Below are 23,903 nucleotides of genomic sequence, written 5' to 3'. Positions count from 1 at the left end.
CACACTGATGTGCTGCGGTTTACCTGCAGCGCAGTGCACTGGCAGTTTTGCTATGGTTTGGCTGCGCTCTGCCATAGACTTCTATTATATCTTGCGGGTGTGTTGCACCACAGCTCCTGCATTCAGTTTGAGGTCGAGGGCCACATCTGAAGGCTCTTTTGGTGGGTTTTTTTATTTTTTATTATATAAAACGAAAAAAAAATTTTTTTGAAAAAAAAACATATTTTCTGTTATAAAACATCAAATAAAAAAAAAAATTAAAAAGTCAAATTTCTTCATATATTTAGGACAAAATGTATTCTGCTACATGTCTTTGGTAAAAAAAAATCCCAAAAAGTGTACATTAATTTGTGTGAAAGTTATAGTGTCTACAAATTATATATTATATACAGCATTTGAAAATTGATCAGTACTTATGTACTGATGGCTTGTCTCATTTCTTGATGCCTTTAAAATGCCAGTACAGTACAAGTTGTAATTGTTTTGTCACAATTTTTTGAAAAATGAAGAAATTAACTAAAATTTTATTTTATTTCTTAAATACTGTCACCAGCACAGTACAGTGTCATCATATGACTGGTGATCTTTCATCATAGTGTTTCAGTGTCACCATAGTAGCACATTACTACTACTCTGGGGGGGGGGGGGGGGGGGGGGGGGTTGTCAGGAATTTTTTTTTTTACACTTTGATTGCTAATTCGGATGCACATATTACCAGTCAATACTGTCCAATCAGCTCATGCCATTTCTCTTGGTGGGTTGGACTAGCCTACGAAAATATTGAATCTGTCTGATTCGGTAATATATTGAATATATAGCAATCTTCCAGAAAAACTGCAAATTTTTTTAAATCCACTTGGACCAATGAATATATGAAACAAATTCCGAAAACAAACCATGTCCACATAATGAATATGACGAAACAAAATTTTTCAATGAACAAATGCATCTGAAACTAAACAAAAATTTCTGGTGCGAGTCTACTTCTCACTCAACATTAGTACCTGAGCTTCTAAATGCTCTTCTGACTGAATGGGCATAAATTCTAACAGACACATTCCAAAATCTTGTGGAAAGCCTTTCCAAAAAAGGTTGTTATAGCCATAAAGAAGGGGCAAGCTTCATATCAATGCTCGTAGTTGGGCCCATGCCCGTCAGCATAACAATGTCCAACAAGCTCAGATAGGTGTGATGGTCAAATATCAAGTGTGTTCCCCCATTACTTTCTATGTAAATCACATCACAGGACAGATTAGTAAATCCAGAAACATATGCAGCTACATTTAAAAGCCTCTCTAATTTCAGCTTTGTCAAACCTCCTCAAATGATAGGTGGCCTCACTAATCCATAAGGAAGCTCAACAGATGGAAGGAGGAAGCTAATTCCACTTTATACAGGAAATTCCGGCATCTGAAAATTAGTTTGGTTACTTATTGACTGTAAACTCCATTTATATAGCCTAGGTATTTTGGCAGGTTTCCTTTAAAGGGTACCAGTCATCAGAGAAATAGAGGCGGACTTTCTGAAAATTCTAGTTGTTTGGCTTCAATGCTGTCCGAGTCAGAAGTCCTTGAGTTACTACTCTGGGGGGTTGTCAGGGATTTTTTTTCTTTACACTTTGGTTGTTAGTTTGAATGCACCTTAGCAGTTGATATTGTCCAATCAGCTCATGCCATTTCTCTTGGTGAGTTGGGCTAGCCTACAAAAATATTGAATCCATCCGATTCGATAATATATTAAATATATAGCAATCTTCCAAACTGCAAAATTTGTTTAATCCATCCGGACCAATGAATATATGAAACTAATTCCAAAAACAAATCAGGTCAACATAACGTATATAACGAAACAAAATGTTTCAATGAACGAATGCATCGGAAACTAAAAATTTCCGGCGTGCACATGTCTACTTCTCACTCAACATTAGTACCTGAGCTTAGAAATGCTCTTCTGACTGAATGGGTACAAATTCCCACAGACACGTTCCAAAATCTTGTGCAAAAGCCTTTCCAAAAAAGTGAAGGCTGTTATAGCCATAAAGATGGGGCCAACTTCATATCAATGTCCATGGTTGGGCCCATGCCTATTGGCATGACAATGTCCAAAAAGCTCAAATAGGAGTGATGGTCAGACATCGAGTGTACTCCTCCATTACTTTCCATGTAAATCACATCACAGGACAATTGGTAGATCTAGACACATACAGTATGCTGCTGCATTTAAAAGCCTCTCTAATTTCTGCGAAATGGAAGCTTTGTCAAACCTCCTCAAAAGTGATAGGTGGCCTCACTAATCCATAAGGAAGCTCAACAGATGGAAAAAGGAAGCTAATTCCACTTCTGCATAATCAGAGAAAAGGAGGCTGACTTTCTGAAAATTCTGGTCGTCTGGCTTTTTTGGCTTCAATGCTTTCCGAGTCAGAACTGCTTGAGTTTTTATGAATGTAGTCAAAGCTTGCCGCCAATGAAGTCTGGTCTTCTGAAATATATTCTAGCTTCAAGCCAGTGTCTCAGGTGTATTGTAGCTATACAGTCATGCATGACAGCTCCTTCGACAAAAGTCGACAGAGAAACCAACAGGGTCTCCCACAGCTTAAATTTCAGCCGATTCAGCAGGAACTGGACAAAAATCAAGAACTGTATGGCCAGCTATACAGTTAAAGCTTTGTTGCATCTTGGTGGTCTTTGTAGCTACTCTCAATCCACACTCCAGCAAAGGCTTCATGTCATTTCTCATACCGGGTGTCCTGTCAGTGGACCATGTATGCCTAAAGTGTCTTGAAACAGCCTCTTATAGCCTCCCTAGGAATCTCATGTAACAGGGTGACAATGCAGTTGGGAGACTGGGACAGAGTGTTGTCACCCATAATAGGACAAGGACCTTGTGGAGAAAAAGAGGTATTACCCATGGACTGTTTTGTTTGATACTTTATGGGGCACCCCGAAAGTCCTGGGGTAATACCTCTTTTTCTCCGCATATTCTAAACAATTTTGGATGTGGGGCCCTATTTTATGTTTTATTTTATATTACCACCATAGGACCATTACTTGAACAAGGACCTTCATGGCAGGATTACCAGGTATTATTTTAATAAAACTGCAGATTTGAAAAGATTGAATATGACTTTTGAAATGACTTTAACATGTTAAAGCTTGTAAGAGATTTTAGTGATTTGGTTGACACATGTTCTGAAGAAAACACATTCTCTTTAACAGAACCCCATCTGTACAGCACATTCTATATGTTTGCATTTCCCCCTAATCACCAGTGTAAACCTACACACAAGTTTGGCAACACTTGGAAAAACAGTGTGTACGGATTATCACACACCTTCTGGTATTACAATGATTAAATTCGACATTTTTCAAACAGCTGGCGCAGCAGATTTCACAATTTATGGATCTTACGAGGCAGGAACGGTGCTACAATATGGCTCCATTTTGTACCCATGAGACTCTACTTATGTGGCAGGATATTTAGATGTAGTCAAGAAAAATGTTTCGTTTATTACTGTGAATATTATTCCTGGCGAAGGGGAACTACTTATACATCAATTTTAGCAAGCTTGCATGCTGAGCCGAGGAGAAAAATGCCTCAATCTGTGTGGGTGTTACGTTGTTAGAATTACATGAAAATGTCTGTTAGGTATACAATGAGGTCCTAACAACTTCCTCAAGTACAAGGGGAGGTCTACAATTTGATGAATCCAGTTTTCCACCTTAGAATTCCCCTTGGCGATCACGTGGGATGCGAAGCAGAGGGGCCAGTGGAGGTGATCTACAATATTAACCCTACAAACAAATATTGAGCCGTAGACCATTTAATTGCCAAAGCAACTTCGAAGAGCTGAAAGTTGATCTTGTGGATTGAAATACAACCCTCCACACTGCGCATGTGGTCTGTGCAATTTTAAAAGCGACATTATGGTGCCCAAGAACCTCAAAGGAATAAAGCAACCTCATTGCCAGTATTTGTGGATCCATCAAAACCACTTGGACTAGGTTGAAAAAGGACCATCAGAGGTGATAAATGTCTGAAGACACAGTAGCTTGTATATACTTGGGAAAACAACATTTAACATATCCTTCAAAGAAATCAAGCAATTAAGCAAGGTTTCATCATAGCAGGAAGCATCCCCCTGCTGTCACTGGTGAAGCTCTTACTCTGTTTGACCAAATTAACTTGTTGTTTGGTTTTAAGGTCATGAGGAAATATTTAGTAATGGCTGCACAAACGTTCTACTCTTGCTCAGATTTAAAACTGAACAGTGGAGTTCCTGGTTAGACCATTTGGTTTTGAAGAATCCACTGATATTTGAGGACATCCATGCCTTTTTCATTGGTTCATATTAGACAACAGGGCACTCCATCTGAACCATGGACAACAGTTATGGGTATCCTGAAAGATTAGAACTGGGGTGTCAAACTAAATTTCATCATGGGCCGCATTGGCATTATGGTTGCCCTGAAAGGGTCGGTTGTATCTGTAAGACTAGATGTCCACAACATCCCACGACCCCTTACATCAGATGTCAAGAGCCCCCTACCATCAGAAGTCAAAAGTCACCCACCATCCCTTACATCACAGTCCACTCCTATTACCTTGTGCTGCTGCCAGGAAGAGACCGGGGGGCTGAGACAAGCGTGTTTGGAGAAGGACCAGGGGGGGCAGGGAGGGGGGGTGCTGCAGCTGCACAGAGAGGCGCAGGATCTGTAGGAGGAGATCTGCTGCTGACTGCTGAGATGGGGGGGGGCAGAGAAAAGTCTCTCTGCGGCTGCACAGAGAAACACAGGATCTGGTGGAGGAGTTTTGTCTTCCTCTCTGCTGCTGACTGCTGAGGCAAGGTGGGGGCAGCTGCAGGAGAGGTTCAAGGTCCACGTGAAATGGCCTGGCAGGCCAGATTCGGCCCACGAGCCTTGTGTTTGACACATATGGATTACAGCTTTGTCCCCATGGTCAATTTTCAGGTGTAAAAAAAATTCCCTGTATTCAATCTACATTTTATTAGGGGAGCTAGAATCTTGGTCAGATTTCAAATGCTGTACAAGTCCCTGTAAACCTGTTATATAGGATTTTCTTCTCATCCTGTTTTTGACAACTGTCATCTGGACACGAGGTGAGGGGAAAATCGCTCCTGGGGACATAAACAGCAATAAAATCCTATCGGAGGTTCTAATCTAGCTTTTCTCAATTTAATACAGATGAACCCTTGAAATAACATTGAGGTCTGAGTAAACCCCTGCTAATAATGGTTATATCTCATAGGATATTAACATGAACAGTAAATTGTGGATACAAGAATAAATAAAAGAATAAGGAATGTGGTATACATAGCCTATTTGACACCCAGGGCTGCTATACACTCACCAGCCACTTTTATTAGGTACACCTTGCTAGTGCCAAGAAAATATCCCCCACACCATTACACCACCACCACCAGCCTGACCATTGATACAAGGCAGGATGGATCCATGCTTTCATGTTTACACCAAATTCGGACCCTACCATCTGGATGTTGCAGCAACCAGTCTGCCCATTCCCCTCTGACCTTGGACATCAACAAGCATTTTCATCCACACAACTGCTGCTCACTGGATATCTTCTCTTTTCCGGACCATTCTCTGTAAACACTAGAGATGATTGTATGTGAAAATCCAAGAAGATTAGCAGTTTTTTAAATACTCTGACCAGCCTGTCTGGCACCAACAACCATGCCACGGTTAAAGTCACTTAAATCTCCTTTCTTCCCCATTCTGATGCTCAGTTTAAACTTCAGCAAGTCCTCTTCTCCACGTCAGTGAATTGCTCATTGACAATAGTGGTCCTTGTAGTACATTCTTAGACTGGTGTTCAGTGAAGTTCTCCATTACACTGCTGGGCAGTACAGTGGGGTCATCCTAGACTTGTGGTTTGTGAAAGATTATCCCACTTACATTTGTTGTCAATGGAAAGGTGCCTCCTTATATTGGTGGTCAGTGAGGTGCCCAATTACAATGGTGATTGGTGAAGTTCTCCATTACACTGCAGGTCAGATGAGAACAGTCCCTGTATATTGGTGGTCTGTGCAGGAAAGTCCTGCCTGCACTGGTGTTCAGTGAAGTGCTCCATTACACTGCTGGTCAGTGCAGAATGGTCCTCTTAGACTGGTGGTTTGTGGAGGATTGTCTTAGTTACATTGATGGTCAATAGGACAGTGCCCCCTTACACTCATGGTCAGTGCAGTGCCCAATTACACTGGTGGTCGGTGAAGTTCTCCATTACATTGCTGGTCAGATAAGAAGAGTTCCTTTAGATTGGTGGTAAGTCCCACCAACATTGCTGGTCAGTGCAGAATGGTCCTCTTAGACTGGTGGTTTGTGGAGGATTGTCTCAGTTACGTTGATGGTCAATAGGACAGTGCCCCCTTACACTCATGGTCAGTGCAGTGCCCAATTACACTGGTGGTCGGTGAAGTTCTCCATTACATTGCTGGTCAGATAAGAAGAGTTCCTTTAGATTGGTGGTAAGTCCCACCAACATTGTTGGTCAGTGAAGTGCCCATTTACTCTGGTGACCCATGTAGTACCCCCTGACACTGGTGTTCAGTAAAGTGCTCTATTACATTGCTGGTCAGTGGAGAAGGGTTCTCTTAGACTGATGGTTTGTGGAGGGTAGTCTCATCTACATTTGTGGTCAGTAGAAAGGTGAAGTGCCCATTTACAGTGGTGGTCCATGTAGTATCCCCTTACATTGGTGTTTAGTGAAGTGCTCCATTACATTGCTGGTTAGTGGATACGGGTCTTCTTAGACTGGAGGTTTTTCTAGGATTGTGCCATATACGTTAGGGTCAGTGGAAAGTTGCTCCCTTACATTGGTGATAAGTGAAGTGCTCCATTACATTGCTGGTCAGATGTGTACAGTCTCTTTAGATTGGTGGTCTGTGGAGGAAAGTCCCACCTACATTGGCAGTCAGTGGAGAAGAATCCCATTACATTGGCGGTCAGTGGGAAGAATTCTCCCTACATTGGTGGTCAGTAGGAAGAATGCTCTTTACATTGGTGGTCATTGGGAAGAATGCTCCCTATATTACTAGTCAGTGGGAAGAATGCTCCTTACATTGGTGGTCAGTGAGAAGAATGCTCCTTACATTGATGGTCCGTGAGAAGAATACTCCTTAAATTGGTGGTCCGTGGGAAGAATGCTACTTACATTGGTGGTCAGTGGGGAGAATGTCCCTTACATTGATGGTCAGTGGGAAGAATGCTCCTTACATTGATGGTCAGTGAGAAGAATGCTACTTACATTGGTGGTCAGTGGGAAGAATGCCCCTTATATTGCTGGTCAGTGGGAAGAATGCCCCCTTTACTGATAACTGAAAAATCATTGGTGCCAGTGATAACATATATAGCAAGAATTGCTCATTACTCAAGCAACCTATAGCAATCTCTGGAGCAACCCTAGTTGAGAAAAGGTGGTTTTAACAACTTTCCCCTTCCCCACACACAAACAGTTCCTGCTTTACCTGACACCCATCAGACAGACAGGAAGTAGGGAGATTATCCTTCACTTCCTGTTCAGCTCCAGCCTGCCATAGACTTAGGGTTCGTTCACACTTGACTAATTTCTAACGCTTGCCAAACTCCCCTATAGCATTTGACAGACATTAGACAGGCATTTGGGAAGCGTTTTTAACGCTCCCCAAACACCCTATGAGTGTTTTTGAGGCATTTGATAGGCATTTGCCAAGTGTTCAAACTGCACAACAAACACTGACAATGAAGTTTAATGTTATTAACGCTCTGCAAACGCCTCGCAAATGCCTGCCAGGCATTTGAGGAGCATCACCATAGACTTGAATGGGAGGCTTCAACTCCTCCTGACTTGACATGGGGCATCAATTTTGCTGCGGCGCTAACGCTTCAGTGTGAACAGCACTGTGTGCTGCCATGTGTAGAATTTTCATAGGCATTTGAGGAGTGTTAAAAATGCTTCCCAAACGCCTGTCTAAAGCTAGTGTGAACTTAGCCTTTGACAGGCTGTCTGAAGCAGCGCTGGATGTTGCGCCTGTCCATTCCGAGCATGCAAAAATGCCACGAGGGACGTATTGCAGCTGGACAGCAACCGTATGCAACAGGCCTAAGTCTCCTAATGAGGACACAGAGTGTAAGATCTACCCTTCTATACTCTATCCAAAATGTTACAAACATCTGTGGCAATACTGGGAGGATATAGTGAGTATAATTCAGGAAATAACAGAGGTAAACATTCGAAGGACCCTGAGACTTGCCTTCTTTTCGGTACTGAGTTCTCGGTTAACAAATATAAAAAAAACTGGATTATTGTATTATCTGAATGCAGCGAAAGGACTGATACCCAAGTTTTGGAGGAAACAACAGGCACCGAAAATAAAGGATTGGGTAGAAAGAGTGGAGAAGATATATAGAGTTGAGGAACTTTACCATATGGAGGAAGATAAAATCGAGGTCTTTCGTACAAGACGAGAAAAGTGGGTACAATTTAAAAAGTCAGATGCATATCCAGAATATGTGAAATAGGGAAAAGAAGTGAAAGGGGATAAATATAGTACAATATCAGTATTAATCAAGGAACAGGATTTTTAGAATGATGTTAAAAGTGCATAATCAAAGGGTAGTGGGGGGGGGGGGGGGAATAGGAAAGGGGTGGGGTCAAAGATTAAGGAAATTTGTGGGGAATGGTACAATAGATAGGTGGAATGTAATTTGCCTGTTTTATTGGCTTTTGTATATTTAAAATGGTGATTTGAAAAGTTAATAAAACATTTAAATAATAAAAAAAAATTGCCACTTTGATTTTTATCTTTCTGACAACTAAGGGGAATAAACCATTATTAAATAACGGCACACAAGGTGTGGCTGAAAAACAGACTAAACTAGAAACCATGAGTGAAACTGGGAAACAGAAGATGAAACATATCGGCCTTTCAAAATGGTGAGTAAAGTTGAGACCTTGGTGCAATATGAGCTTTGTAAAAAGCCGTTCTTCAACCAGGTAAGAGATACATCGACGATACAAACAGGGGTATTTATACCTTTATCGTCTCGTTAGGCACTCCTGGTTCAGGTACTTTATCTAAGTAAGAGGTCAGATCTTGGTCAACGTGTTCAAACACCAGTGTCAGCTTCGTCTCCCTGTCTGTCCGCGATACGGTGCACACATCAAACAACCTGAGGAAGAAAGACAAAGGGAAAGGGACTGTTACTTATTGTCCTCGTTGCTTCATCCTTTAGTATAGGAAATGGAATGAAAAGATTGTTAAAACCTCAGAACAAAAACATAATACATTGCAGCTTACCAGGCCTTTAGTTTTGGTGGCTGCATTAGTTTTTTTTTTTTAAAGGTTTTTTTCCTGCATTTTCATCCGGTGATTCTGCCAGTAGCACACTTCCTGTCCTAGAGTGACAACGTTTACTTACTGCGTTGTATTTTCAAAGAGGCTACATTGTCACTTAGGGGGTCTCCAAACTTTTCGGTACAAGGGCCATATTGCGTAACTTACAAATATTCGTGGACAGAAAAACAATCCTCATCTGCATCCCCGTTTTATCAGGGTCCCTTCAAAGTCTCCCTTTTATCAGTATCCTCCTTACACCAGAGTCCCTCCTTGCATCAGGCTCCTCATAAGTCTTCCATACTCCTAGATTGTAAGCTCCAAAGAGCAGGGCCCTCGATCCCCTCATGTTTTGCATTGTATTGGTATTGTTCTGTCACATGTTCTGTCCCCCTTTGTAATGTACAGAGCTGAGCGAACTATTGGCGCTTTATAAATACTGTATAATAATAATAATAATACTTCAGAGTCCTCCTTACACCTGAGTCTCCCCTTACATCAGGGTTCCCATCAGAGCCCCCCTTTACATCAGAATCCTCCTTACACCTGAGTCTCCCCTTACATCAGGGTTCCCATCAGAGTCCCCCTTTACATCAGAATCCTCCTTACACCAGAGACCCCCTTACATCAGAATCCTCCTTACACCAGAATTGCCCCCTCACCTCCTTGTAGCGACCCAAATGGGCCAAAATGCTTGTAGGATCACTAAAAAAGATCCTCCACAGTTAGGTCCCCCTCTGCGGATGATATCCGTCCAAAGCGGTGATATCCCCTTCACTGGTATCAGTTTAAAGCAGCTAGGTCCCCTCCAGAGATGTTTAAATGTGATCTAGCCAACTCACATTAGGATCAAGGTAGAGACATAAAAGAGATCTTCCATAGTGTAAATCTGTTTATTATTCTTTAAAAGACATGTATAGGCAATTGCCCACTTACTTTTCATGAAGATAAACCACGCTGTAAAACCACATGCTATGGGTGTATTTGCATGGGTTTTTAGGTGTAGCAAGATGGCGTCCACGCAGGAAATATGTCACCACGTTCCTACGCGTTACGTCCCGTTATCACGTGACTTCCTCAGGGTCACGTGATAACTTCACAATAATATTCACGGTATACATTTTTTTAGTCACGTATTAATAATTATTATTGTATTCATGCACTAATAGATATTTATTAGGGTAAGCGCTGTACCAGTGTATTTGGAATTGTTTGCCCTAGTATCCATTTGGTATATGGTTGGGTGCTAGCAGCTCCCCACGTTCAGTAGTATTGTTTATTTAGGAGCGCAGGAGGATCATACTGTAGTTCCTTACACCAGAGTCCCCCCTTACATCAGGGTTCCCATCAGAGTCCCCCATTACATCAGAATCCTCTTTACATCAGAGTCCCCCTTACATCAGGGTTCCCATCAAAGCCTCACTTTTACCAGGGTCCCCATCAGAGTCCCTCCATAAATCTGGCCCCCCATCAGTCTCCCTTACATCTGAGTCCACCTTCCACCAGAGTAAGCCCTACATCAAGTTCTCCATCACAGTCTCCCTTTTATCAGAGTCCTCCTTACACCACAGTTACCCCTTACTTCAGGGTTCCCATCAGAGCCCCCCCTCCTTGCATCAGGGTCCCCATCAGAGTCCACCCTTACATCAAGGTGCCCATCAGTCTCCCTTACAGCAGAGTCCTTCTTACATCAAGGTCTCCTTCACAGTCTCCCTTATATCAAAGTCCTCCTTACACCGCTGTTACCACTTACATCAGGATCCCCATCAGCGCCCCCCCTTTGCATCAGGGTATCCATCAGAGCCCCCAATTACATCAGGGCCCCCATCAGTCTCCCTTACATCAGTCCTCCTTACACGAGACTCCCTCCTTTCATAAAGATCTCTATCACAGTCTCCCTTACACCACAGCCTTCCCCCCCTTACATCAAGGTTTCAATCACAGTCCTCCTTTCACCAACCAGAGTTACCCCTTACATCAGGTCTCCATCAGAGTCCCCATCAGTCTCCCTTACATCAGAGTGCTCCTTACACCAGAGTTACCCCTTACATCTGGGTCGCCATCAGAGACCCTCTTATATCAGAAGTGGATACCATAGGCAGCCTGTGTTGACCTTAGTTCTCAATCTGTGCATATCGAAGATACACCACTGACCCTAGCTGACACCACTGACCCTAGCTGACACCAGATAAAATCTTGTAGCAGACTGATTGTGGCCTGTAGTTTGGCAACTTCTGCTCTCAGACAAGGGTACAGAACACCCCCTCACCTTTCCATAATATAGGAAGGAAGTGTTTTGTAGTCCATAGAAATAGCTGAAAGCAATACAAACTGATAACAGTGCGGCACAGTGCAGAGGAAGTCACAAGATTTCTGGCAGGATCACCAGGTATTTTTTTGGTCTTATCGAACAAATATAATAAAATCCTTTTATTGGTATATTCAACAGACCAAAAGCGAACAAATCAGATAAGTGAATAGTTAGGATTTACATACACTTTAAGCACACTGCATCTGGAATTTGAATCGCAGATCCTGAGCATGTATGCAGCCAATGTACCTAGAACACCTGGTCTGCAAGTTACATCTAGGCCACTGATTTGGAAAGTACCATACATGACAGCCAGGCAATTTTCTGGGCTATCAGGAGTGACAGCCCCAAATGTCTCTCATGTCATCAGTCAAAGTGGGCTTTCAGTATCTTTATAAGTCTGCATGAATAAATTCCCTACATGTCACAGTGTTCAGCAACAGTTTACCAATAAAGAAGTCCTTATAGTTCAGTAGCATATAGGGGAGACTGTGATGGAGTCCAGTGACTCTGCCTAGGCTGCAATGCCATCAGTCTTCTGCAGGCAGGACAGGCATTTACTCAGTCTACCCTCTCAGGCGATCCCTATGACTGTACAATGTAACACTGTAGCAAACCACAAAATGAGAAACTGCAGCAGGGGCTAATCTGTATCAGGAATTTGTGAACACACACAAGAATTGCGCAGGCACCAGGATTAACATGACTGACGTTTCTGAGTCCAGGAAGTCAATTGTGACCCTGGGTGATGCGTAGAAGTGTTACTAAACCCAGGACCCTGCATTCACTATATCTGCTCTCCCCGGACCCTGCATTCCCTATATCTGCTGCCCCCCGGACCCTGCATTCACTATATCTGCTCTCCCTGGACCCTGAATTCACTATATCTGGTCTTCCAGGACCCTGAATTCACTATATCCGGTCTCCCAGGACCCTGCATTCACTATATCTGGTCTCCCCGGACCCTGCATTCACTATATCTGCTCTCCCCGGACCCTGAATTCACTATATCTGGTCTTCCAGGACCCTGCATTCACTATATCCGGTCTCCCAGGACCCTGCATTCATTATATCTGGTCTCCCAAGACCCTGCATTCACTATATCTGGTCTCCCCGGACCCTGCATTCACTATATCTGGTCTCCCCAGACCCTGCATTCACTATATCTGGTCTCCCCGGTCCCTGCATTCACTATATCTGGTCTCCCCGGTCCCTGCATTCACTATATCTGGTCTCCCCGGTCCCTGCATTCACTATATCTGGTCTCCCACAGTACACAGAACAAGGAAATGCAATGTTACTAAATATAAACTGCTAAATACCTTTTCTCATCAGCAGTATATAGCAGTCTAGTGACTTCTATTGGTGTCCAGCTGAGCACTGGTTAAAGCTTGTAAGAGGAGTGTTCATTCTGCTCTGACTGTCGTATGAGGCTGCATAACGCCTGACCCTCTGTCCAGACAGTACTGATTGGCCCTGTGCCGATCACATGCACCCTCCCAAAAGAAAAAAAAACCCTCTAGCAATGCACACTAAACTGAGCAGGTGTAGAGTGACTCCTAGAGCTCTGTGCTATCAGCAGATGGACTGGGGACTGTGGAAGAAGGGGAGGATCAGAGAAGAAAGGATCAAACATCCTTTTTACACAGTGCAGAGGATTAACCCCTTCGGTTCCACAGTGAGTATAACAAGCATGCTTTACTGCATCTACAGTCTGATGTTACTGTTGTGGGTTTAGTAACACTTTAAAGAAAGAAGGCTTAAAGGTTATGGAGAGAAAAGCAGGTGAAGCCATTATCAGGGGGAGTACCTGCAATCCCTATGAGAGGTAATAAATATCTGGAAGTGCATAATTCTCAATGAATGCAAGACTTTCGCTAATTGGTGACATCATTGCTTCACCTCTACACCTCACCCAATCAGAGAACGCTTTGCATTCAGCAAGACATTCTGTGAATGACACATATGATGAGCGAGCAACCCCCTGTGTTCACTACATAGCAGGGCATCACAAGTCCCGGGTCTTTTAACCGCGACTACTACAGTGCTTCCACCGGGATCCCATAAGTACGGCATTTGTAAACTTACATTGGTCTAAACTGGACCAATGTGCGATATAAAAGCCATGCCTGGACTTCGGTTTTAAGGCATATTTTGATGGGCATAGGGACAGGGAAGTAAAGGTCCATGTACACTAGAACCACATATGTAGGCCACGCCCACATATGTAAGGTATCACCGCGAACGTTGGAGTGAGAGCAATAATTCTCACACTAGATCTCCTCTGTATCTGTACACTGGTAACCTCTAGAAATTTTTAAAGCGTCACCCATGGGGATTGTTAAGTATCGTAGTTTGACGCCATTACACAAGCGTGCTCAATTTTAACCACTTGCCGTCCGCCTGCTGTTTATAAACAGGAGGGCGGTGGCAGTCCAGTGGCGGGTTGCCGTTCATAAACGGCACCCGCCTTTTCTAGCTGTGCGCGCTCCCTGGGAGCGCGCAGCACCGCGATCCGGTGCCCGCTGTGTCCTCCGGACACAGTGAAACACCGATCGTCGGACAGGACCGATCATGTGATCACTGATTGGCCAATCAGTGATCACATGCAAAGTAGGAAGCAAGATGTCACTTGTGACATCATTGCTTGCTACGTGTGAAATCTGTGAATGATCACAGAGGTCACATGGTACAAGGCTATTCACAACAGCCTTGTACCATGTGACAAGCTGTGACCAATCACAGCTCACTCAGTACTTCTCAATGACTGCAAGAATGCAGACAGAGAGAAAGAGAAATGATTGCTTTTACATCCTATATGGGTGTAAAAGCAATCAGTGTAAAAAAAAAAAAAATCTTCATCACCCCCCACAAGTAGTACAGTGTCACCATGGTGACACTGTACTGCTAGGGTGACAGTATGTAAAAAAAAAATAAAAATAAAAAATAATATAAAAAAATAAAATAAAAATGTAAAAAAAAATGTTTAAAAATTATAATTTTTGGTTATAAACTAATTTTGATTTTTTTTTTTTTACTAAAAAAATAACAGAATAAATTTTGGCCAAGATTTATGATGAAATATTATTTATTTGCAAAAGTTTATAAAAAAAAACACTTTTTTTCAAAATTTTTGGAATTTTTCATTTACATAGCAAAAAAAATAAAAATCCCAGTGGTGAATAAATACCACCAAAATAAAGCTTTATCTGTCTCAAAAAAATGGTAAAAAATTCATATGGGTACAGTATTGCATGACCGCGCAATTGTCATTCAAAGTGTGATAGCGCTGAAAGCTGAAAATTGCCCTGGTCAGGAAGAGGGTAAAAGTGTCCGGACAGGAAATGGTTAAAGAGTGACATGTTGGGTATCTATTTACTCTGCGTAACATCATCTTTCATATTTTATAAAAAAAATTGGGGTATATATTGTGTTTTTGTTTTTTTAAATCATTAAAGTATATTTTTTCCATTATGAAAAATGTATTAATTTTTAAAAACTGTCCATTTCGGTTTCGGTTTTTCGATCAAGTGCATCCTGAATTTTCAGTTTTGGCACCAGAATTTTCATTTCGGTGCACCACTAGTAAAAACCTTGAGCCTTTAGAACCAGTTTAATGTGAAAAGCGGGCTGGATCCTGGAGCTTCACCTGCATCCAAAATACAAAGCATGCATTCCAACTTTTTCCACATCCTTTGATGAGGCTGGGAGACTACGAACAAGTCTCAGTGACATCACGATTGGAAATAATTCATTTTCATGAGCTCTAATTATTATTAGATTATAATACAGGATTTATATAGCGCCAACAGTTTGCTCAGCGCTTTACAAAAAGGTAGACATTACAGTTACAATACAATTTGGTACAAGATGAACAGAGGGCCCGGCTCGTTAGCACTTACAATCTAGGAGGAAGGGTATATCCATCCTTGCCTTGAAAAAGAAAAGAAAAAATGGCGGATCTTGAAGGAAGAAAAACTCTGAATACAAAGTGTTGGCGGGCATTTGGTTGTAAGTCCACAACTTGCAAAAAATGTATTTATGTGAATGGACACGGAAGGACGGCCTTTACCTAACACATGTAAATAACCCGCACCTAAGCCGATCTGAAGCCTGAAATCTAAGCACTGGAAAATATTCCGTCTGTATGATTTCTTTGTGTTGACTTACATTTACTGTAATATTCGCAAAAACACCTTTCTTGCCAGCCATCTCACATGCTGGCAGAGCCGCCGACTAAATATATGAAAGAGGCCGTATGGGGCAGAACATAGAGTTTTAAATCTGAACTCCGGAATAAGCAAATATTGTCCAAATGCAAGAATATCATGAACCGTGTGGAACGAGTGTTCATTTTCATGCGCATGCAGAAGGATTATTATTATTATTATTATTATACAGGATTTATATAGCGCCAATAGTTTGCTCAGCACTTTACAATATAATGGGAGACAATACAGCAACAATACAGTTCAATACAAGAGGGATAGGAGGGCCTGATCCTGGGAGCTTACAATTTAAGAGATGTGAGCACAGAAGTTTAACACGACGTGGAAGAACAAGACTCCTGCATGAGCCAGGACTGGCGCCAGCGTAAGGCTGCTTAGGCAGCTGCCTTAGGGTCACTCATTATTAATACCTTGATGCCACCTGAACACATACAGTATATGCAGCTTCATGAAACTGGGTCATTGTCCATGGGGCCATCTACATTCATACCTGTGCTTGTGCTGGGAGTGCACCGTACAGCGCGCTCCCAGCCAGGGGCGGACTGATCATTTGGAAACTCAGGCACTGCCCGAGGGCCCGGGGTCAGTAGGGGGCCCCATGAGATGTCCCTGGTACCTTTTTCATAGGCTTTTGTGAGTTTGGGCAAGGACACAGGGGCCCCATGATCCCCTATTGCCCGGGGGCCCTATGAGTTGTCAGTCCGCCCCTGCTCCCAGCACAGAGACAGGGCTCTCATGGTTCCTGGTCACCTGATCACTGTGATTGCCTCCGACTGGCTATTATAGTGACCTGTCACTGTGCAGCCCACCCACGTGTTTTCTTTCTCCTCTGAATGGAGAGAAAGATACATTTTATCTTTCTTTCCTTGCAGGGGAGAAAAATCTCAACAAATGAAAGTGTGCAAACAAACAATTACTAGATCAAGGCTTGATCTAGGTCAGTGTCGGGGTTGGTATTGGGGTTAAGGTAAGGGCCAAAGGTCAATATACATGGTGTCTCTAAAGCAGTGGTTCTCAACCTTCCTAATGCCGTGACCCTTTAATACAGTTCCTCATGTTGTGGTGACCCCCAACCATAAAATTATTTACCCAGTTATTATAATTCATGAGTGTCGTTTTACCTCCAATACTGCTGCTTTCTACACAGTAGCTGCTCTTTACACATCGGAAATATGTGTTTTCTGATGGTCTTAGGGGACCCCTGTGAATGGGTCGTTCGACCCCCAAAGGGGTCCCAACCCACAGGTTGAGAACCACTGCTCTAAAGTCTAGACCAGCCTTTCTCAACAAGGGTGCCCAGGCTCCATGGGGTGCCTTTGGATTTCTTCAAGGGTGCCTTGGCAAAATGTGTAAAAATTGCCCAAAACCTGTATACAAGCCAGCGGGTGGAACAAGCCTGCCCTTTAGTTACACAAAGTCACAGGCTTTCATTGTGCGCCATTACAACCTTCTAGCCGCCAGCGTCCTGACAACCAATGACATCATCAGTTGATAAGGAGGATGTCAGTTGCCTGCACAGCATCCTAGTTTGACCCTCTCCTGCCCCTCTCCATCAGCGCTGGGGTCACATTAGCTCAGTGATGGAGAAAAACTGAGGGAGAAGAGAAACATTGGAATACTAGTCAGTACCAGTGTGCAAAAGTGTATTTGCTTTGGAAGAATAAATCACCTCTAATGTTGGGTGTCCTACATGTGTGGATGTTGCTGCGTTATATAAAACTATTAGAATAGAATAGTTTTCACATTTTAGCATGGGGTCCCTCAGGACTATCCATAATTTTAAAGGGGGCCTTGATTGAAAAGAGGTTGCGAAACACTGGTCTAGACACATAGGCAAAATACATAGCTTCAATCAATTTTGTAACATTTTAATTCATTGGAATTTTAATAACATCTTCAATGTGATTTTCACCATTTGTAAGTTCCATGTGCTTTGCAAGATTCACATGAACCCAATGCAGTAACTCCACATTTCCGTTAATTTGAACACATTCCTTCATGATGTATTCCTTCAGGTGATTCATAGCTGTGATTTTCATTGAGTACACCTTCTCTTTTAGCGTACCCCAAAAAAAGAAGTCAAGGGGGTTAAGGTCTGGTGTGCTTCTATAGTGATATATTATACACATATACAGTGGGTATAGAACAGAACCAAACCCTTTTTAAATATTCACATTTTGTTGCTTTGCAGCCTGAAATGAAGACACACAGTTTTTGTTTTATCTAGCTGTATCTACTCAATGCAACTTACACTCTCCAGCCACTTCATTAGGTACACCTGATCAATTGCTTGGTAACACAAATTGCTCACCAACCAATCACATGGCAGCAACTCAATGCATTTAGGCATCTAGACGTGGTGGAGATCACTTGCTGAAGTTCAAACCGAGCATCAGAATGGGGAAGAAAGGGGATTTAAGGGACTTTAAATGTGGCATGGTTGTTGGTGCCAGACGGGCCGGTCTGAGTATTGATCTACTGGGATGTTCCCGCACAATCATCTCTAGGGTTTACAGAGAATGGTCTGAAAAAGAGAAAATATCCAGTGAGCAGCAGTTGTGTGGAGGAAAATGCCTTGTTGATGTCAGAGGTCAGAGGAGAATGGGCAGACTGGTTTGAGATGATAGAAAGGCAGCAATAACTCAACCGCTTGTTACAACCAAGGTATGCAGAATACCATCTCTGAATGCACAACCCATCGAACCACCTGATGCTCGGTTTCAACTTCAGCAAGTCGTCTTCACCTCGTCTAGATGCTTAAATGCATTGAGTTGCTGCCATGTGATTGGCCTAGCCACATACAGGCCCCCAAAATCCAAAGACAACCTTCAGGCTTTCAAAGAGCATAGTTCCTCATGTCACTTCCTCTTTATCTATCACAGTTTCGGAGGCCCTAAAATGCTAGGATAGTACAAACAATCCCCCCCCACCCCAAATGAACCCTTTTTGAAAATAGACACCCCAAGGAATTTGATAAGAGGCATGGTGAGTATTTTGCAGACACTTTTTGTTTCCATGAAAAACCATTTTATCTTACTTTGAATACCCAAACATTATATATTTTTTTACAGAGGCCCTAGAGAATAAAATGGCAGGTGGTACAATTTTTTATGTCATACATTATTTGCACAGCGCTTTTTGAAGGAAAACAGTACACTTAGAAATGCAATTATTTTATTTAAATATAAACTGCTAAATAACCTTTCTCATCAGCAGTTAGAGCAGTCTTGTGACTATCAGTGTCCAGCCAAGCACTGGTTAAAGCTTGTAGGAGGAGTTTTCTTTCTGCTCTAGGAAGATGCAGAACCCCTGACCTCTGTCTAGACCAGTGGTTCTTAACCTGGGTTCGATCGAACCCCAGGGGTTCGGTGAGTCAGTCTCGGGGGTTCGGTGGAGGTGACCCACACCCGACTCATATGATTTGTGATGGCATGCCCCGCTTGTCCATCATTGGCTGCAGGTGGTCACGCAACATCGCTTAGCCCAGTGGTCGGCAAGCCGCGGCTCTTGTGTGTCGGGCGCCCGCTCCCCTCCCTCCTCTCGGGCGGCAGGGACTCAAATGCAATGATTGGCCAGTCTCGCTGCCACTCACATCCTGATAGCCAGTGATTGGCTGTCAGGATGTGTGTAGGCGGGGCAGCGTGACGAACGTGAGAGGAGCTAGGCTCCTCTCACAGTCCGCCCTGAAGACCGGAACGGCGCGGGAATACAGCGAGAGGAACGAGCGGAGCAAAGGTAAGTGAATTGACACAGGGGGGACTTGGGGACTTAATATGGGGGATGAATTAATATGGGGAATGAATTACTATAGGGGGGATGAATTACTATATGGGGGATGAATTATTATATGGGGGATGAATTACTATATGGGGGATGTATTACTATATGGGGGATGAATTACTATATGGGGGATGTATTACTATATGGGGGATGTATTACTATATGGGGGATGAATTACTATATGGGGGATGTATTACTATATGGGGGATGTATTACTATGGGGGATGAATTACTATATGGGGAATGTATTACTATGGGGGATGAATTACTATATGGGGAATGTATTACTATGGGGGATGAATTACTATATGAGGGATGAATTACTATAGGGGGGATGAATTACTATATGGGGGATGAATTACTATGGGGGATGAATTACTATATGAGGGATGAATTACTATATGGGGGATGAATTACTATATGGGGGATGTATTACTATATGGGGGATGAATTACTATAGCGGGGATGAATTACTATGGGGGATGAATTACTATATGGGGGATGAATTACTATATGGGGGATGAATTACTATGAGGAATGAATTACTATGGGGGATGAATTACTATATGGGGGATGAATTACTATGAGGGATGAATTACTATATGGGGGATGAATTACTATATGGGGGATGAATTACTATGAGGGATGAATTACTATATGGGGGATGAATTACTATATGGGGGATGAATTACTATATGGGGGATGAATTACTATGGGGGATGAATTTTCATACCGTTTGTTACAACATATCTTTGCGAGCAATCCTTTTCGAGGATGCTGGACATAAAGACGAAGAAAAGGAACAGACTTTGTTGCGAAAATGACATGAGAGTGGCACTTGCCAAGGTAATGCCGCGCATTTCTGAACTGGCCTCTGAAAGACAACAGCAGAAGTCACACTGATTTGCGGTAAATATTCATTATTTTGTTTTTGCGTGAAAATCATGTTTTAATGGTTTTGTTCTTTGTTCTTAATGGTTTTGTTCATTTTGTGCACCTATGTATAAATATATACCTATGTTTTGAATTTTAAAAATCATATTTTATTTTTCCAATTAAGAAGGGTTCGGTGAATGCGCATATGAAACTGGTGGGGTTCAGTACCTCCAAAAAGGTTAAGAACCACTGGTCCAGACAGTGCTGATTAGCCCTGTGCTGATCACATGCACTCTCCGAAGAAAAAAAAAACTCTAGCAATACACACCAAACTGAGCATGTGTAGAGTGTCTTCACATGATATGTCTTATCAGGAGATAAGAGGGAGACACTGGAAGAAGGGGAGGATCAGAGAAGTCAGGATCAAACAGCATTTTTACACAATTCAGAGGATTAACCCATAGATTTCATAGTGAGTATAACAAGCATGCTTAACTGCATATACAGACTGATTTTACTGTTTACTGTCTGGGAGACTGTGGAGACTGTGGTTGCTGCTGCACAAAAAATTGACAGTCATCAGATCAAGAACTCCATGAATAGAATGCTCATGACTGTTATTGAAAAGAAGGGTGGCTATATTGGTCACTGATTTTTTTTTTTCTAGAAATGTCAGAAATGTTTATTTGTAAATTTTGTTTGTTTATTATTCTCACTTTAGCAGATGAAAATAAACAAGGGAGATGGGAAAATATTTGTTTTTCATTAAGTTGCATAATAATTCTGCACACTAATAGTTGCCCAATAATTGTGGACAAAGATATTCTCCTATCCAAAACCTCACTTTTACTTTCTTAAATATTCAGGATTGAGGTTTATTAACATTTTGGATTGACCGAGAGCACTGTAGTTGTTCAATAATGAAATGAATCCTCAGAAATGCAACTTTCCTATTAATTGTGCACACATTGTATATTTTGTATTTATACTTTTGAGAGGTGTTGATGGGCCGCCTGGATGGCTTTGGATCAGCTTCTCCTCCCTGGCTCCCTGGTCGGAATAATTGGCAGTGGGTGTCCCGGGGGTGGAGCTCGTCTCCAGCTCTGTTGCCATGGGAGCGCCTTATGGCTTCATTTGGTCAATTCACTAGGTAGTGGCGGAATACCGTTTGGGGACATTTCCCCACCCCTTCCGCTGAATTACTTCCAGTACACCTTTCCAGTCCTACATTCCGGAATGCTGATGCAAACTTCTGGCTTTGCGTTCCAGGACGCTAATGGTGCGTTCCAGTGACAGGTGCTCTAGCTTCTTTTGAGAAACATCTTCACACATATGGTGGCATTTGTCCCGCATGCATAGTACATTGAAGTGCAACAAAGCAGGTCTGTACAGATGCCCCAGACGATGTCATATGTGACGAAACGCGTCGGGTGGAGTCTGTGCTTCTGATGTTATCACGCTGCTTTCCAATACTAGGAAGTGAATCGGTTCCCGGGACCCGAGGATATTTTATGTACAGAGCTTATTTGTCTACCCGAACGTGACCAAATCATATTTTTTATACATATTGTCCAACTCCAAGTTGTATAAACTTGAATGTGAGACTATCTCAATAAACGTACTTTTATGGTTTTATGCGATGGTTGCTCCTTTGTTTTCTTTCTGCATGGCCATATTGAGAGGTTCTAATCATGAGAAAATATGAATGGGGAGAATTTGAAGGCATCCTTTCCATCCATTATTATGGTGCAGTATCTTTCCAAAATTTAAGGGATACGGTAGACATATTTTATTTTCAATCCAGTTCAAAGTACTTTGGGAAAAGTGCGCTTCAGACACCAAGATGTGTGATGCAAAATTCGACTTCTTTGTTATTGATCAAGCTATAAGTAATAAATGATAACGCCGCATATTTCAGGCGGTTTCCATAAAGCACCAATCAGAATAAGGAAAAAAGATTTCGGTAAACCACTTTATGGCGCATCATAACAAAAATGCAACAGGGTAGTAACTTCTGCAATTTCTCAAACCAAGAAATGTGTGCATAGATAAACAGCATTAAAATCTCACGGGAACATCTTGTATGTAAAATAAAGCACTTAGTAGGCGCAAAGCAAAAGTTAGTTAACTATTAACCCTTTCACTGGGGCTTTTACATCAGTCATCTCCTTTTCTGTGCCAGAACATTTCCCACATTATTTGTGGCGGGGCATGTTGACGATTTTCTTTATTATTATTAATAATAATAATATTATTTGGTACTATTATGGGTTTGATTGAGATGCGTGGGGTGTTTCTACATTAAGCCTGTCCACTGGCTTGTTAATGGGGGGGGGGGGGCTGCTTTTGATTTATAGGTTGACAGGACACCAGGTCGGTAGACTCTGAAGCTCTGAAGAAGGGAGCATAACTCCTGAAACCTGTTTCCAACCCGATGGTTCCAGGACGGGACTCGCCACGGAAGACTGAAATGTCTATGATATGCATCTGTTGTTTTTAACCATTTGTGAGTATCCATGTGTCTTTGTGGATTTAATAAATTGTATGGTGGTATCGCTCGAGGAGTTTACGTCCTCTTGTGTGTTTTTTGCAGTTGACTGGAGGTTTCCAGATCTGTGGAGGGCTGCACCCGAGTTAGCACTGTGCACCTTAGGAACCTGTAGAGCACCTTGGATTGAGGGCTGGAGTGTTTTCTATATTTATTGACGTGGCTGTCCCCTGCCTGTCTCTGACCTGGATTGTGATCATGATTCTGTACCTGCCTGGCTGGCTGTTACCAAACTTGGCTTGTGACTTGACTCCTCACTTCTGCTCATTCAACCTCATTATCTCCAAGATCAAGTTTGCTGAACCACATTCATGGCACCTGCGCCATTCTGCTTCCCTAGCAGTTCCTTACTTCACCACCAGGGGTGTTTGGACAGAATTGTGCAAGAAGAACCTAGTCATCATGGGTTCCACGGTCAGGTATGTGACAAAGAGCCACGCGCCCACACTGCAAGGGTTACCAGCTGGTTTTGTCCACGGGGGAGGAGAAACAGTTTTACTTACCTGATCCTCCTCTCCCCCAGCAGATGGGGTTTCCCTTACGATCTGGCTTTGGACTGTTCCTCAGTATTCTTATGTCCAGTGCAGGGCTATGGACTCTGCTTTGGTCTTGATGGCATCAGAACCCTAGACCACTACAGCACAGGGGTACAGGAGCTGTGGGGGGGACCAGTCTAGCTGTGGGGAGGAGCAGAGCATTGGCTAAGTATCTCCTTTTATTGTTCCCCTAGACCAGGGGTCTGCAACCTTTAAGACATAAAGAGCCACTTGGACCCATTTCCGAGAGGGAAAAAAAGACTGGGAGCCGCAA

General features: G+C 42.6%; 1 protein-coding gene across 1 annotated transcript in view; it reads right to left on the bottom strand.

Moving 5' to 3' along the window:
* The window catches only part of CDK6 (cyclin dependent kinase 6), a 225,328-nt gene that overhangs the window by 113,085 nt on the left and 88,340 nt on the right, over window positions 1–23,903 (bottom strand). The window contains exon 3 of the mRNA XM_089692120.1: window positions 9,050–9,185. Coding sequence (XP_089548246.1) covers window positions 9,050–9,185 — 136 coding nt within the window. The remainder of the gene's footprint in view (window positions 1–9,049; window positions 9,186–23,903) is intronic.

Source organism: Staurois parvus, unplaced genomic scaffold, assembly GCF_062004578.1.
Source record: "Staurois parvus isolate SC_StPar_1 unplaced genomic scaffold, SC_StPar_1.0 ptg000576l, whole genome shotgun sequence".
In the NCBI taxonomy this organism is placed as follows: domain Eukaryota; kingdom Metazoa; phylum Chordata; class Amphibia; order Anura; family Ranidae; genus Staurois; species Staurois parvus.
This window is presented reverse-complemented; position numbering and strand designations above follow the sequence as displayed.